Source organism: Notolepis coatsorum (genome assembly GCF_963971535.1).
Source record: "Notolepis coatsorum genome assembly, chromosome: 5".
Taxonomy (NCBI): Eukaryota; Metazoa; Chordata; class Actinopteri; order Aulopiformes; family Paralepididae; genus Notolepis; species Notolepis coatsorum.
This window is the reverse complement of record NC_140169.1, coordinates 134,129,908-134,147,887: the sequence shown is the minus strand read 5'-3', so window position 1 is coordinate 134,147,887 and position 17,980 is coordinate 134,129,908. Positions and strand designations below refer to the sequence as shown.

The window sequence follows — 17,980 nt, the reverse complement described above, 5'->3', positions numbered from 1 at the left end:
TTTCTATTTTTCTCCCATCCCAATTTCGTATATCCAATTCTTCCCTCCCCTGTCTTGAACGTTGCTAGACTATGCCTCCCACAGGTCGGTTGTAGTGAGGACAGAAGCCTTGCATCATGTGTCCCCTCCGGTACACGAGGAGGCAGCCTGTCGCATCTTTTCACCGCAGCAGCTCGAACTCTCAGTGGCGAGGAGTAACGCGTGCGTGATTACCAAACCTAGCCGCATTTCTGGCAGACGCTCTCTGATATATTATATTGTATATTATATTGTATATTGTATGGTAACTCAGTTACTTCTATTCTGCATCGAACATTGTACATATGTATATACTGAACAAACACTGTGTCTATGTACGTGACTTCTATTTTTACTTCTATTTTTACATGCTATACTATTTTATTTCATACTTATCTTTTGTCTAGCACAGTCTCTGGAGCCTAACAGAAAGAAGCATTTTGTATAAAAGTATTCTGTACTTCTGTATGACAACTATTAAAGAAACTTTAACTTGATTGGCCGACGCCAGTTTCTACACTGGTTAAGCTTAGGCACTCTTCGAAGTTGGTTAAGGTTAGAGTTTGTCTTAGAGCATGGCGATAGAACGCCAGGTAGTTTGCAGGTAGTTCGACGTGGAAATGGGCAAAGACACAGCTCGTCACACGATTGGGCAAACATGTCAGTGGCCAATCAGAGAGCGTCAGTCAGTGCCAATCAGAGAGCGTCTGCCAGAAATGCGGCTAGGTTTGGTAATCACGCGTAACGCGTGGGAGGCTCACGCTGCCCCCGTCACTTCCTGCTTCCGTCGCACCGGCGCCACCAAACCGACCTGTAGGAGTCGCTGTCCACAACGTCAAATCCCCACCCACCGGTTTTCCCACCCTCTAACACTTGCCAATTGTGTTAGTATGAACGACCGGCCAGCCGGTAGCAACACCGAGAGCTGGGCTTGAACCCAGCGTCTCCTGCGTTAGAGGCGAGCGCCTTGCCCACTGCGCCAATCAGCCGCCCACACATACACACATCTGAAAACATCCATAAAATATTCTTTACAAAAGAAAAAGAGAGACCTGTCCGAGAAGGTTAGCAGTACACATAGTTCCAAACACAACATAAAACGTATATCAATATAAACACTTGAGCTAATAGCACAAAAGTATAACAAAAGTGCAAGGGGAAACAGGAATGTACTTTTTCTTTGCCTACAGGTTGAAATCGATGTGCCCCAAACCTGCAGCTTCATCGTGCAAACAACCGAGTGCTCTCTGAGCAAGGTTGTCAACATGGAGGCTGGTGCCCCAGTGTTTGGTTCCATGGATGCTGGAGCCTTTGAGGCTGCCATGGCAAAGTAAGTCATCTTACAGTAGCTATGTCACAAGGTATAGCTAACTCTTGGCTGAAGAGCTACTTGGAAAACAGACAGCAATGTGTGCAAATTAATGACACTGTGTCAGGATTCAGGAAGGTCACCTGTGGAATATCCCAGGGATCGGTGATAGGGCCAAAGCTTTTTATACTTTATAATATTAATGATATTTGCAATGTTACTGAACTGTTCAAATTCTTTATTTTTGCAGACCATACAAATTTATATTGCTCAGGAAGTAATTTAAATGAACTTCTGTTTGATATTGAAAGTGAGCTGTAAATTCTCAAAACTTTTTGTATTAATAAATTGTCTCTCTCTAAGAAAACTACATTTATGGTTTTTGGTCATCGAAAAAAAATAGATGGGGACATCAAGTAAAAAATCTGTGATGTTGGAAGAGTTCCTGAGATAACATTTCAGGGATCTCTGGTACTGCTCGATGATCCCGATATTCTGGGATCTCTGGTACTGCTCGATGATCCCGATATTCTGGGATTTCTGGTACTGCTTGATGATCCTGATATTCTGGGATCTCTGGTACTGCTCGATGATCCTGATATTCTGGGATCTCTGGTACTGCTCGATGATCCTGATATTCTGGGATCTCTGGTACTGCTCGATGATCCTGATATTCTGGGATCTCTGGTACTGCTCGATGATTCTAACAGTTGAGGCATATAAGCAGGGATGTAGAGGGTTAAACCCACCTAAACTCAGTTTACCCACCCTTTTAGGATCATATAAAACGCTATGGTTGAAATTCTATAGTATAGAGATATACTGTATTAATATCAGATTGATGCAAGTTATACGAAAATATGGTATTTTCTTAGGGAAATAAAAAAAAATATGTATACTATTTTGATCCGAGTTCATAGTTTATCCTCGTTTCATTTTGCCGCTCGATCTGCCCTCCTTGTTCAGGAACTCCCTGAAGGTCACAGTTGAGGGACAGACAGACGTCAAGCTCTTCCCCGAGGCCGACGAGCCCGTCAACATCCTGAACATCAAGAGGGGCATCATCTCTGCCCTGGTGGTGCCCGTCCTGGAGGAGGAGAGGAACAAGCAAATGGTAAGAGATGCTCCCACGGCGGCTCAGCGTCTTATCACCGAATATACTCAGGGGTGTAAAGTACTTGAGTAATTGTACTTCGTTACAATACTTAAGTACTGTTTTGGGGGATTTGTACTTTACTCAAGTATTATTAGGTTTGGATACTTGTACTTTTACTCAATTACATTTCAGAGGAAAAAAACATACTTTTTACTCCTTACATTTCAAATGCAGACCTACAAAGTACAAATCTCGCAGGTCCAACCATTTTAATAAGTATATTTGTTTCTCTGGCCGAACTAACGTTAACGTTATTAATCCTGCGGCTGCAGTTTATTTAAAGACAGCCAATCAAATCCCCATCAATGGAAAATTAACCCACCCATGCTGATTGGTCCTTGTGCAAGACTAGAACGCGGGGATCTTTGATTAAACACATGCTATCAGAAGAATAGACAGTCAGAAAAAAAGTTTAAACTTTTTAGTACTTAAGTACATTTAAAAGTAGAAACTTTTTTACTTTTACTCAAGTGTGTTTTTATCCAGATACTCTGACTTTTACTTGAGTAAGATTTTGAGACGGTACCCATACTTTCACTTAAGTATAATTTCTGGGTACTTTTGACACCCCTGCCGATACTACGTACAAAACAGTTCATTTGAGTTTGAATCTGTTGGTGATGCTGAGCCACGCAAAGATAAACAAGTTGCGCAACGAACAGATAAGCAATCTCAGGTGGTAAATACCATTCTCTGTAACATCATGTTTTCTCAGCTGCGGGTCAAAGTCTTAAGATACCTTTATCTTGTTAATGGCATCACCTGTACACTCCTGACGGGGCTGATCTTTATTGCTTGATATACACAAGATATCGTTGACAGAGGTTGAGTTTTCGCTCAACAGAAAACAAGTTTACGGGTGGATTTTCTTTTTCCTCATTCTATCCCCCTCGTCATTCGCAGGCCACCGTGCACGGAGTCTGTGACACCGTCTACACCGTCAACGCCGCAGAGGACATCGCCACGGATGTGACCATTACCAGAGACCTGTCTGGATGTGACAGCTTCATTGCTCAGAGGGACCACACTAGCCCCCTGGCCCTCATCTCTGGCATGGTAAGAGTTTACACGATGACAGTGTTCTAACAACAAGTGCATTTGTTTATTTGTTTATTTATGGATCCCCATTAGTCTACACCCATGGGTGAAAGGCCATTCTTCCTGGGGTCCTAACACACAACCTACAACATTACAGTACATTACAGTAACAAAAAAACAATAAAAACATAAGAAACACCTTAGATTCTCAACATCTAAAAAATAAAACACACAAAGGCTCCAACCACAAATACAATACTAACTAAACTAACTAACTAAACTAACCATACTAAATAAATCAGCAACTCAACTCTATTTCACCATTCATAACAGCATCCTTCAACTAGGTACATCAGGCGCGTAGGGCTCCACTTACCTTGCCTATGGTCTCCAAAAGTCTGGGTCCAAGTTATAACAGGCATTTTTGCTCAAAGTCAGCTTGCAAAGTGACATCCAAAATCAAATATTGTAATTGCAGATCATTAGTCTATTGTGGCCTTGCAATTGACTCTCGCAGTTACGTAAACATATATGTTGAGTCCAATTTGCTAGTGAGTGAAGATGAATGTCTCTTTTTGTTGATATCTGAAATGAGTTTACACATTTCTATTAATATCTAAATTGGCTACTTTTTCTACATTGTCTACATCAGATTTGAGCCTGTATCTCATTTGGCTTGATTTCATTGAGATGCTCTGTGTTGTTGTTGTTGTTGTAAAGATCATTGTGTAAGTCACGCAATGCCATTGCTCATAAATATCAGCAAATAGCTGATTAAACAATAATCACTAAAAGATAAACATGTTATGGCAACTGTAAGCATATATTATGTATTGATTAAGACAATGCATTAGGCATATGATTTCTGCCACTTATAAACATATTCATTAACAACCCAGGTCTGGGAAAATGGTAACATTTATTTTAAAGGACCAATTGGATGAACTGGACCGAATGATCTTCCTTTTTTAAACGTTGTCTTTCTTTGGGTGTGTGTGTGTGCGTGCGTGCGTGCGTGCGTGCGTGCGTGCGTGCGTGCGTGCGTGCGTGTGTGTGTGTGTGTGTGTGTGTGTGTGTGTGTGTGTGTGTGCGTGTGCGTGTGTGTGCGTGCGTGGGGGGGGGGGGGGGTTATAGCCTATATCAGTTTGTGATTTTACAACTATGTTATTTTCATTGGTTACTGATTAAGACTATAAAATGATAGATACTGTTGTGTTAGAAGTGATTCGTGATTAATGTGTAGAAGTGATTTATGATTAACATGCTATTGCTGGATAGGTCAGTCGGGGGTCAAATCATGTTCATTTACATAATCAATATAAGCACCTTTCAGGTATATCAACACTGTTACCTTCCCATTTCATGATATAACAAAACATGATATTTTTTCATCCTTCCCATCAGCACTACCCTCTCTCCAAGATGATTAGCAGCACCCAGACCTGCAATTACAACTTTGACAACCAGAAGAAGCACATGACGGCTGGAACCTGCACCGAGAAGCACATCTTCTTGCCTTTCTCTCACCAGTAAGTACATACAGGGATACAACAATGGTACAGTCCAAACCTGCCAGTCTACAAAATGGTAGCAGTGCAAACATATAGGCTGATTCTTTCAATTGTTGGAATCTTCTTGTTTTTTGTATGTATGTACCAATGATATGGTAGAGAACCTTTTGTTATTGTTATGGAGATACATGCATTTCTTAGCTATATAGCCATAGTATTTCATAGTATGTGTTTCAGAATTCAGAATTCTGACAAATGGTATTCCACAAAAATTCTGATAAATTAAGATGTTTTGTAATATGAAATAAATGATTTTGCCCTGTGTCCACATGATGGCTATTTGCTGACATTTTGTCGTCATTTGTTCTTAAAATAGAAATGAACATGGAGTCTCCACTGAAGTGAAACAGACTCTGACTCTGCAGGAGACCAACAAAATCAATGACAGGGTCTTTGATCACAGTGAGTATTTGTTCGTTTAGGTCTTTGAATATGTCAAAATATGTTAAAAAAAGAAATTCCCAGCAAAGTCTTACTGGTTCCTGTATTATTATTCTGCAAAGATGAAGACAACCTAAAGTTCCTGCCCATGGAGGCTGCTGAGGACAAGGCCCCAGTCCAGAGCACTGAGGCTGTCATGGGCGCCATGAGGGAGCTGAACACCCTGTCTGAACACTCTATGGGTCACCAGCGTGCCGCCATCTTCCAGAGGCTCGTGTCTGAGCTTCGTGGCCTGGAGAGCGAGACCATTCGCCCTCATGCCAATGAGATGATGGAGATGTCCATACCCTTGACGTTCCAAGCCCTGGCCCAGTGTGGTACCCCAGGCTGCAACAGTGCCCTGCTGTACATCCTCAGTACCTTGGACAGTTCTGCTCCTGAGGTCGCCGCTGCCGTCTACGCCCTGGGTTTCCTGCCCAACCCCTCCCGTCTTATGGCCAAAGACATGCTGGAAATGGCTCGGGAGAGAACGAGCAAGCCCAGCATGTATGCCCTGAGCAACGTGGTCAGGAGGTCAGTGGAAATTTGCTATTTCAATTTGTGAGCGTCAAAGAAATCCATTTCACAACTCATTACAGTGACAGTGAACAATGTGTTTATTTGTGTGTGAACGCCGTGCTTTGGTTTCCAGGCTATACAAGGCTGAGGGCATCACCCCTGAGATCACTGCTGTGTCTGAGTTCATGGCTTCTATTCTGGGCGCCGATTGCGCCGGGGAGAAAGAGTTGACCTTCTTGGCTCTGAGGGTAAGCAACCATTTCTGAAATCGAGCCCTAAATGCACTCCTTATAATCAAAAGCTATAAGGAAATATCCAGTTACTGACGTTTTTTCTGTGTTCCTATCCTATTCCATCCAAATTGCAGGTTGTTGGTAACATGGGAGATGCTATGGAGGCTGCGGATCCCAGTGTAAAGACCACCCTTCTGAAGTGCATGAGACAGCCTGCCACCACGCTGTCCGTCCAGCTGGCTGCCATCCAGGCCTTCAGACGCATGTCTGTAACCGAGGAGGTAAATAACGAGCAAGACCCTTTTGAAGGTCAATACAGTAGTAGGCAGTGATGTACCTGAACGCATTCAATGAACGATCGTTCATGAACTCGTTCATATTTTGGGGCGAACGTGAACTGAACATACTGTATTTCCGCTAGATGAACGTAATTGTGAACACGTCCATTCTCGGCGCTCTATCACAGTATAACTTCGTTCAAAAGTGTGCCCGATTTTGGACGGCCGCACACACACACAAACAAATTACAAACATCTCAAAACAAGCTAGTCAGACTACTGCTTGACCTGACTCCTAGAACCCACCTCACCCCTGCCCACTTTGACAACCTAGAATGGCTTAGAGTAGACGACAGAGTACAGCAACTTGCAATGGGCCTGGTCTACAAGATACACTACGTGACCAAGGTACCCATGTACATGTCAAAATACTTCCCAATGGTCAGTGAATACCACGATCACAACACCAGAGGGAGCTCCACAAATCATGTTAAACCCAGATTCGGCTCAAACAAGGGACTAAACACGTTTCGCAATTATGCCACATCAATGTGGAACGCCCTACCCAAAGCTGTAAAGGAATGTGAATCACTACCCACTTTCAAAAACACTCTGAAAGAACACCTACGGGAGACTGCAATTCAAAACTGGCCCCTACAAATGTCCTAACCCAGTTGTACAATAAATGACCAAGTATGGCTTTGTCAGTATTCCAATGTACAGTGTACAGTGTGTGTCCCCCCCCTACCCAACCCCCCCCCCCCCCCCCCCCCCACCTCCAATGTACAGCCCCCACCCACCCACCCACCCAACCCCACCCCACCCACCCAACCTCCTCCAATGTACAGTTTCTACGTCAAATATATATACACTCTTTTTCTGGTTACTTTTTGTATCACAAACAGTACTGTATTTGCAAATCTGATACGTCATAAATGTATAGATGTAGCAGTACTGTCTATCTGTATGTCATGTATGTCATATATGTTATGATGAATTGAAAATGGGGGACCCTGATGTAAACAAGACGAAAGTCTTTCTCTGGTCTGCATCCCCTTAACAATTGTATGTATTGAGCTGTACTGTACTGTACCCATTCTGCAATATGTTAATAAACTTTTCAATCAATCAATCACACATCGAAAGGTTTCGGTGTGTGTGTGTTGCGCGCAGAGAGAGAGACTCGTTACGCTGGCCGCCCCTTCAAGGCAATGGTAGGGGAAACACTGATAAATAATCACAGTGTGATTGAAATGCCAGTATTCTGATTGCTAGCTGTCTGTGGTTTTATATGGGTTGTGGCTATAATTTTGACAAATAATAGCTTGCAGCAACATATTGAAGTTTAACCTGAAGTTGAAAAAATAACTATAACCCTTTCACTGCCACACGACAGAAGGTTAACCCTTTACTATCGGTTAACCGTCGGTAGTGTGATAGTAAAGGGTTAACCTTCTGTCGTGTGGCAGTGAAAGGGTTAACCTGCTGTTATGTGGCAGTGAAAAGGGTTAACCTTCTGTGTATTGTCGCAGTGAAAGGGTTAACCGTTTGGTAGTGCGGCAGTGAAAGGGATAAACTAGTTCATTTTTTAAACCATGAACTTTTGTTCAAAATGTTTAATTATGAACTGAACTAGTTCATTTTCAAATGTGTGAACTGTGAACTGAACTAGTTAATGTAGAAAGTGAACTTTTTAGACAAGCCTCCTCCCTCCCAAAATACATCAACGGATAAGTGTCTGCATGTGTGCGTCTACAGGTGCGCTCTAACATCCAGAGAGTCAGCCAGTATGCCAAGGGAGCGGTGCAGAAGCGCATCGCAGCCTACCTGATTTTGATGAGGAATCCTGAAGCCAGTGACCTGGAGTTGGTGAGGAAGGTGCTCACCCAGGAGCAGAATGCGCAGGTCAAGGCCTTTGTGACCTCTCACATCTACAACATCATCAACTCTGAGGATCCCGAGACCCAGAAGTAAGAGTCCCTTGGAAGTGTCAGATGCAATTCGCTGAATAGAAACTCTCACCTTATATTATTCAGGCCTATTGGACCAACAATGCCGATTTATTCAACCAGCTAACTGACTAATTGACTTATTTAACGTGTTTCTTCTCAGGCTGGGTAGTAAGATCCTGGAAGTCCTGCAGGGCAATGACGTGGATATTCCATCCCACACTGACTACACCACAATGTCCCGCAACTACAAGATGGGAACGGAAAAAGCCAGTATTTATGGAAACGTCATCTTTGATCCTTCTAGCCAGTTGCCTAGGGAAGCGTTGCTGGAAACTACCTTGAAAGCCTTTGGCTACAATATGGATATCTGGGAGGTAAATGAAACTATGACCTATAAGCATAATATACATATATATATTAGGGCTGTCAGTTTATCGCGTTATTAGATTAATTAATTACACAGTAAATTATTGCGTTATGAAAATTAACTCAAAATTAATTAATTAAAAATATATATATTTGAATATTTTTTATCTCATTCATTCCATAAGAACGTAGAATACACATTTGCAGACTTTTTTTTAATATGGTTCATTTGCATGTTCTTGGTATCTGATTCTAGGGACATCTATGGATCTCAGGGAATGTATTCCCAGTGTCAGAAATACTGTGTCTGTTACTAGGCTTGAGTAAATTGTATTGAACCAAATGAGAATATCAATTAAAAAATTATCTTTGACTGTGAATAACACCATGCTAAAAATGGAAGATGATTAAACAGAAGGTTTTGTAGATACAGTACTGAATTCTGTCATCCGGACACATGCAATTTGAAATATGATTATAGAATATAGAATATCAGGCCTAAAATGGTTATGCGATTAAAATACGATTAATTAGATTAATTAATTACAAATCCTGTAATTAATTAGATAAAAAAAAATTATTGCCTGACAGCACTAATCTATTTGTCTTGTTGGTCTGTAGATTGGCATGGAAGGCAAGGGCTTTGAGACAACCATTGAGCTTCTGTTTGGGAAGAATGGATTCTTCCCAGACACCGTATCCAAGGCCATGTACTGGGCTGGAGATAAAATGCCAGGCAAGATCAATGCGGTTCTTGAGAAATTGTCTCCACGCGAGGGAGCTGAGGGACAGAGGAAGGTAATTACTCATCATGAATATATGTTTCTCTCCTACATGCTGTTTCTCAGTGTTGTTTTATAAAATATTAAATAAAAAGTGCTAATATTACCCCAATGACACTCTTTATTAAGGTGCCCGATAACATCGTAAGGGAAATTGTCCGTAATTTCAACAAACTGGCAAAGGACCTGCAGACTCAGGACTCACCAGAGGCCATGGCCTACCTGAAGATCATGGGAGCTGAGCTTGGCTATATCAAGGGCACCGACTTCAAATTCATCGCTCAAACCGCAGCAATGTACGCTGAGATTCTTCTATATTCTATGCCAACACAGGTACTATTTTTCATTCTCATTCTCACACACATAATAGTAACAGCTGCTAAATTGATCAGTTGCTTCCCTCTGACAAACTTTGTTTGTTTGAGATCATAGGTCCATTGGAATTATTTTGGATGGTGATAGAGAACCTTCAATTTATCTATATATTTTTTTCAGGCCATGAAGAAACTGATGTCCAGTACTGAAAATGAGATCTTCGCCCATTACATCTTCATGGACAACAAGTTCTCTCTCTCAACTGCATCTGGTTTCCCTCTCAAGTTCGCTCTGTCTGGTACCTTCGCTCCCGGAGCAAAGGGAGGAATCCGTATTTCACCAGACGTGGTATAATATCCTACTCTTTATGGTCAACCATCTTACAATGTTCCGTCAAAATAATCCATGCCATGATTCTGAGGCTGCTTACATGTAACACAATATCAATTTGTTTGCTTGTAGAAGGAAGTGTCCTTCGTGCCCTCTGTGGGAGTGGAGTTTGTGACCCAGATGGGAGTCCACATTCCAGAGTTTTACTCTTCTGCCATTGAGATGCATACCAACCTGTACCACGAGAGTGCTCTCAATGCCAAGATCACCATGGTGGAAGAGAACCAGGTCAAGCTGACCCTCCCTGCCCCACAGGGTAAAACCCAGCTCTTCAGAATCAGGTACATTTAATAACAAGAGGGAAAACCGATATTGATATCAACATAAATATTATGTTCCATAATAGGTCATGGAGAAAAGAGGAAAGTTATTAAGCTGTTTGTTTATTCTTTTAATAGCAACCGAATGCTGACTGTCACGTCTGATGGGGTTACTCTGATCCCACCAATGGATGAGGGCAGGACTAATGTTGTGAATTGCAACCCTCTCTTCACTGGAGTCAAGTACTGCACGACAGTCCGTTACTCTGTTGCTGGTGTTAACGCTGCCGCTCCTTACTTCCCCCTCAATGGAGAGACTAAGTACGTTTTAATGTGGACACTCCGTTTGCTCACATGATTGTCATCAATGCAATACTATTAAGCGATTAAGCACTAACATTCTTAACTTGATCTTTACCCTGTAGATTCGCTGTGGATATCGAGCCCACTGCTGAAGTCGCAGAGTACACTGCCACCATTGCTTACAAACTCCTCAGTGAAAGCGACGAGAAGGTCGATTCTCTGACGATGATCCTGAAAGCAGAACGTACGGACATCCTTGCTCAATATACGTAATACAGTATATAGTCAACGTATTGATCGTGTATATCAAACTGCATCAACTAATGTCACGCACATCATCGTCTCGTTCTCTTTGTAGCTTTAGAAGCTGATCAGCCCACCATCGAGGCCACGGCCACCATGAAGTACAACAGGAACAGGAACGTCATCACCACCGATGTCCAGATCCCGGACTACGACGTGGAGGTCGGCATCAGGGTTGGCATCACTGAGAGCAGTGCCACAGGCAAATCCATCACTCTAGAGATCTCCAACAAGAACATCCCCCAACTGTCTCTGATTGGCCGTGCCAAGTAAGTGACCCAATAACGCAAGAAATATCTTTGATCAAATATTTTTGAAGTGTATATACATTGCATGACAAATATGAAGGAATGTAAACGCATTACAAGTCCACACTAAATGGACCATCTTCAGGCAGACATTTTTAAATAAATGAATTGTATGACTATAATGTCCTGATTCCATGCTCCACAGGCTTCAGGCCATGACTGACGGTATGCTGCAGGTTCAGCTCCTGGTCCCGTCCCTCCTGACCGATGCTGCCATTACTGCCACCATGAGCAACGCTGACCAACTCACCATGGAGGTCAAGAGTGACATCAAGTTCCTGCAAACCTCCTCTGTTCAGGCAGTCACCTTCAAATATGGTACACTGGTTGATCAAACACGACTGTTTCTGGATTTAGAAGGACGATGTCTTCAAGGATTTGTTCAAATTGAGTTTCATGGTTGTTGATTGCTAAAATGATATGCATTATTTCAGATGAGGAGCAGGCTGAGATTCAGCTGATGTCCAACGTGAACTCTGATATGAAGGCCCTCGTACCTTACAATGAAGGCCTTCAGGCCTGGCTGACACAGCTCGCAGAAGACATTATGGACCAGCAGCTGGTCATAAGCGACATGAAACCACGTCACGTCTTTGACAAGGCTCTTGAGGTGAGAAAAATGAAGGCTTTCAGTTTAAAAGTGCCAGAAAATCCATTGTGAAAAATTATATTAAATATTAATCAATATTGGGGAAAAGAACATATAGAACAAGACTCCTTCCGCAAAATTATTTTTATGCATTTAACTTTTGCTAGCAATCATTTTGTATAGGCAGGTGAATATCTCTTTCTGAGACACAATCATGATCATTTGTTTTTAACAGGTTGGCAATATATGGATGGACAAGATCACCACTGATGTTCCTTATGTTGAGACTCTGAAAAACAGTATGGCCGAGCTGGCAATGCCCACCATGCCTGAGGAACTGTTCATGGCATTGTAAGTCAAACTCAATGCATCCTGGTGCCATCAATGCATTTCCCATGTGCCTCTTAGATTAGAAATTCCTCATTTCATTCATTTACATTCATCATGAAAAACCTTCAACTGTATTTCTATTTAATCACAAAATATACACATATTATTTACAAGAACAATTAAATAAACAGTGAATCCAGTCATATAAAGTCTGTCTGTCTTTCTTTCTTTCTTTCTTTCTTTCAACTAGTGAGAGCACATTGAAATACCAGTTCAACAAGGAGCATATGACCATCACCATCCCTCTGCCTCTCGGCGGAAAGTCATCTATGGATCTTAACATACCTTCCATGTTCCACACCCCACGCATGACTGTGCCCGTGATGGGCCTGGACCTAGACTCCACCGAGATCCAAGTCCCCACCTTCCACATCCCCTCTGACTATGATCTCACTCTGCCACTCATGGGAATGGTCGAAGTGTCTGCCAAGGTCAACAGCAACTATTACAACTGGCAAGGCCTGATCTCTGCCGGCAACAACACTGAGGACTCTCCTAGCTACACAGCCAAGTTCAAAGTAATGGCTGACAGTCCTATCGAACTCCTCTCCTTCACATCTGAGGGTAAATTTATCTTTCTCATTACCTATATCAGAGGAATTATATAATTACTCAATAATGCTGATTATTATATGCTGTTTAACTATATTAATATAAATATATAATGTCAATATGTAAACATAATTGATCATATTCAATATAATATGCAGTGTTTCATAATTTTACTAATTTGCCTTGTGTAACTTGTTTTACAGGAACTGCAGAGATTAGTGACACACCAGAAGATACTCTGAAGGTTGGCATCAATGGAAACCTGAAGCACAAGCTCATGGACACAAGCTTCGGTTTAAAGGAAACCATTGCTATCTTAGACAAAGTCGTTTTAACTGGTAGCTGCAATTTCCAGGCCACCTGCCCTCTGGGTGTGCAAACATCCATGGACATCTCCTCCCAGTGCTCCCTGGACTCAGACATGCTCACTGGAGATACAGAAATGGAGGGAAGTGTAACCATTGGCCATGCAACTGTTAGCACCTCCTTCTCCCATACCTTTGCTGTTGAGCCAGTAAAGAAAGAGGCAAGAACCGAGTCCACACTGAGGCTGAACTCTCCAACCCTGGAGTTTTTGAACAAGATCAAGGCAGGGTATGCTGATGAGCAGCTTCTGATTGAGTCCAACACCAACATGAACAATGACCCAATCAAGCACACCACCAAGTTTAGCATCGGCTACAAAGATGCTCAACTTACAATCCAGTCGGACTCTGTGACCAAGGCTGAAGAGAGGATGGTCCGTAGCCAGGTGGACTTCACTGCCTCTAGAGCAGAAACCAGTATCAGGATAGAGAATCAGGCTGATGATACTGAGAACCGTGCCTACTGTTTGCTGTCTGGGTCCATGAACCCCTCTGGCGTGGAGATTAACGCTGATGCCTCCCTAAACATATTTGAAAGCCGTGCCTCTCACAAAGCAACACTGACCCTGAATGAGAATGGCCTTAGTACCAGCTGTACCACAACTGCACAGAGGAGTCCAATGACCTTTGAGAATGTCTTCCATGGAGGGTTTGACGCCTCTGGATCTACCATGGCCATCACCACTAAGGGAGCCATTGGGGAGAACACAGCTGAAGTCAATGCTGAGGGGAAGCTTGGAACATCTGAGGCCTATCTGAACAGTGTGTTCGAGGGCAACCTCTTAGGTGGCAACACCAGGAACAGAGTGAGCCTCAGATTAAATGAATATGGCTTGGACTTCTCCAACAACCTGGTTGGATCTTTTGATGATGATTTTAAAACTGAGAGCACACACTCCCTGACTCTCACTCTTCGATCCCTGGCCCTCCGATCCACGACTGACAACGTCCTTTATGACAACTACTACAAGCATGACATCACAGCTGATTTGGGGCATTTCACTGCCGCAGTTGTCATGGCCAGTGACCTGAAGATCATGGATGTCAACTTTGTGAATGAAGCCCAGTATAATGCAGAGCCCTACAAGATGGAGCTGACCGGAACATCGGTGGGGATCTTCTCTGGGGAGGAGTTTAAGCACTCATTTGAAATCATATTCACTGACATGACCTTCTTAGCAGCAAAGTGTAACACCAATGGTAAACTCCTGGGAACTCAAATGGCTCATACCACAGACATGGAGATTGCTGGTCTGAACATGAAGTTCAACAGTGTGGCTAACTTCAACTCACCATCTCTTCGTCTCGACAGCACTGTCAAAATGGTTGCTGAGCCCTTCACACTAAATATCGATGCTCTTTTCAACTCAAATGGAGAAGTGCATCTGTATGGAGAGCAGAGTGGTGAACTGTACAGCAAATTCCTTCTGAAGGCAGAACCCCTGGCTTTCACACAGTCATTTGAATGCAGGGCTTCAACCACTCATGAATTGGAAAATGGAGTGGTTAAGATCAATATTGACAACAAGTTCAACAGCCTGTTGACCCCACAAGAGCAGAGTGTAACACTGAAGATGACATCCAAGCTGAACGAGCACACTTTCGATCAGGAAATGAATGCCTACAACAATGCAGAGAAAATGGGACTAGAGGTGATAGGAGCTGCCTCCACCAATATGTTGAACAGTGTCGGTGAGAACCAAGACTACTCCATCTCTGGATCTGTGAAGTATGACAAGAATAGCGATTTCTTCCAGATCCCATTCGTTGAGCATCTGCCCGCACTCATTGAAGAAATGAAAGATGTAATCATGAGACTGATGGAAGACAGCATTCAGACGCTGAGGGATATTAATTCCAAGTATGACATCAGAGGCCTGGTGAAGATATCAGAAATTCAGCAGGTCATTGACTCCTTTGACTTGGACCTCTTTGTCCAAGACCTGAAACTTTTCCTTAACTCAATGGAAAGTTACATCACCACCATGTTGAGTAAGCTCCCCACTAAGGAGATTGTTAACATGCTGAGATCAGTCGTGGACAGTATCATGGGGTGGATGAAGAGCTTTAACTTTACTGACAAGTTCAATGTAATCTATTCCAAGATTGAAGAGCTTCTGTCCAACTATGAGATTGAAATGATTGTCGAGACTATCATGAATGGGGCTGTTGAAATTATGAGGCACTACCAAGTCAGGGAAAAGATTCAGGCTGCAATCGCCGCTCTGAAGTCAATTGACATCCCAGATCTGCTTAACCAACTTATTGCCCCTGTGAAGGATCTGGTGAATGAGCTGTATACCTTTGACTTCCCACAAATGGTTGATGACATCCGTGTATACTTTGAAGGATTGTTCCAGAAAATTAGGTCTTTTGATTATGAAACATTCACCTTGGAGCTGAAAGAGAAATTATCTGAAATAAGCCAGATTTCCTGTTTCGGAAAACTCTACGGAGAGTTCAGAATTGTTTCACCTGACTATACTCTCAGGACCACTGCTGAGCTGCAGAACACCACCACTACTCCTCTTACACCTGAGTTCACAGTGAACCTCAACTCACATGCCACATCTACTGTTGATCTGTTGGCCTACACTCTGGACGCCAGTGCTCACATTGCTGTGCCCAAGATGAATCGTGTGTCCGTCTCTGAGAATGTCAAAGCTGTACACACCGCGTTCAGCATCGACCACCAGGGAACGGTGACTTTGTATGGCCTTACAGTTCAGGCTTCCGGTAAGACTACTGCCAAGGCCACAAGTGACCCCTACCAAGCAGAGCTTGTCAGTGATGCATTCTTTGCCATGGCAAGTGGAATCTCCGCCACTATAGACACTGCCTATAATCACGAGATCAACATGCCACTTATCAACATCTTCAGTGAAGCATCCCATAACCAGAAGACTGCTCTCCAGGTTGAGGCTGGCACTATTCGACTGACCATCAACAATGATGGCAAGGCAAAATATGCCATTCAGGGCTACTCAGATGAGGGAACCCACAAGAGTGACATTGAGGTTGCCATGGATATCCACACCATCAAAGTGACTTTCACTGGAGCAACAAACTGCAAACACCTCAGCATGAGCCAAAATGTGGTTGCTGACATCTGCATTTTCAGCCACGTTATCATCGATGCCAAGGCTGAGACAGAAACACCCTTCATGACGAGCAGCATTGCAGAGCTGAAGGCCCAGGCTAAAGTTGAAGAACTGAAAATAGACGTGACTGCTTCTCATAAGGCCGAACTGGTGGGAAGGATCGAGGGAACTCTCTCCAACTCTGTCATTGCTTTGGTCACACCCTCTGAGCTTACATTTGACACCAAGAACAAGTGGAACATCAAGCCTGAAGTCGTGGATCTCCAGAATGACTTTATTATCACCCTGAACTCTGAAATACAACAAGCTAGCTGGACTGGTCTGGCTAAATTCAACCAGTACAAATACTCCCACTACTTCACCATGGACAATGGTGAGAGGGAAATTGAGATCTTTGCACAAATGAATGGCGAAGCTAACCTTGATGTTCTGAAACAACCTATCACCATTCGTGCAATGAGAGTGCCATTCCTTGGTGTGAGGACCCCATCAGTTGATGGCTACTCTCTGTGGGAAGACACTTTCCTGAGCACGCTCCTGACCACAACTGAGCAGACCTTTGAAATCGATGCCAAGCTCACGTACACGAAGAACCCTGACATTGTCATTGATGTCGAGCAAATATTTGATGCCATAAACACGAACACCAATACTCTGCGCAAGACCCTGCTCATTGGCAAGGATACGGTTGTTGACGTACTCACCAACTCCTATGAGAAAGGAAAGGAAGAGTATGAAAAATACAGCATTGAGATGCCCAAAACCCTTACTGTGCCTGCATACACTGTTCCAGTTATAAATGTTGAGGTGTCTTCTTTCACTATTCCCCTGCCCGACCTCAGCCTCATCACAATGCCTACTCTTCATGTTCCATCTGCTGTTAGCAAGCTAACTCTCCCAAAAATCAATTTCCCTGAAATGCAGAAAATCATGATCCCTGCCATGGGTGATCTAACCTACGACTTCTCCATGAAGACAGCTGTGATCAAACTCAAGGCTGATGCTAGCATCATCAACCAGGGTGACGTCGTTGTCAAAATTGATGCCTCCTCCTCCTCCGAGTTTGACATTCTGATTGGTAACATTGAAGGCACCGCCACCCTAAACCGAGACAATGGAATGAAAGTGGCCTCTATCCTGTCCGTGAAGCACATGTGGGTAGATGGAAACCATGACAGCACCATCAGCATCACCGGTGAAGCTGTGGATGCTTCCATCACCAATTCGGCAAAGGTCAACCTTCCCATCCTGACTATGGAGGTCAACCAGGAGATGTTTGTAAACCCACAGGAAGGACTCATTGTCTCCGTGTCCTCTCCATCCACTGGACTCCTTGGATTCCAAGTACAGACTAAGCACCCAGTCCAAGTGAAAGGAAGACTCTATGGCCGCTACCCGGTAAGACTCATATATGTTATATATGATATATCATATATATATGATTTAAATGAATTGATTACTA

The 17,980-nt window shown here is 43.1% G+C and overlaps 1 protein-coding gene across 1 annotated transcript in view; it reads left to right on the top strand.

The window, feature by feature from the left end:
- Window positions 1-17,980, top strand: part of LOC311228361 (uncharacterized protein) — a gene marked incomplete at both ends in the record, with an annotated part of 79,162 nt that overhangs the window by 59,939 nt on the left and 1,243 nt on the right. Inside the window, 22 exons of the mRNA XM_084314271.1 lie at window positions 1,209-1,348; window positions 2,294-2,441; window positions 3,387-3,539; window positions 4,926-5,050; window positions 5,409-5,494; window positions 5,596-6,046; window positions 6,165-6,279; window positions 6,399-6,545; window positions 8,301-8,512; window positions 8,655-8,868; window positions 9,482-9,658; window positions 9,772-9,975; window positions 10,138-10,305; window positions 10,420-10,628; window positions 10,746-10,928; window positions 11,033-11,154; window positions 11,275-11,482; window positions 11,667-11,839; window positions 11,956-12,131; window positions 12,346-12,461; window positions 12,691-13,064; window positions 13,256-17,916. Of these exons, the coding sequence (XP_084170397.1) occupies window positions 1,209-1,348; window positions 2,294-2,441; window positions 3,387-3,539; window positions 4,926-5,050; window positions 5,409-5,494; window positions 5,596-6,046; window positions 6,165-6,279; window positions 6,399-6,545; window positions 8,301-8,512; window positions 8,655-8,868; window positions 9,482-9,658; window positions 9,772-9,975; window positions 10,138-10,305; window positions 10,420-10,628; window positions 10,746-10,928; window positions 11,033-11,154; window positions 11,275-11,482; window positions 11,667-11,839; window positions 11,956-12,131; window positions 12,346-12,461; window positions 12,691-13,064; window positions 13,256-17,916 (8,562 nt within the window). The remainder of the gene's footprint in view (window positions 1-1,208; window positions 1,349-2,293; window positions 2,442-3,386; window positions 3,540-4,925; window positions 5,051-5,408; window positions 5,495-5,595; window positions 6,047-6,164; window positions 6,280-6,398; window positions 6,546-8,300; window positions 8,513-8,654; window positions 8,869-9,481; window positions 9,659-9,771; window positions 9,976-10,137; window positions 10,306-10,419; window positions 10,629-10,745; window positions 10,929-11,032; window positions 11,155-11,274; window positions 11,483-11,666; window positions 11,840-11,955; window positions 12,132-12,345; window positions 12,462-12,690; window positions 13,065-13,255; window positions 17,917-17,980) is intronic.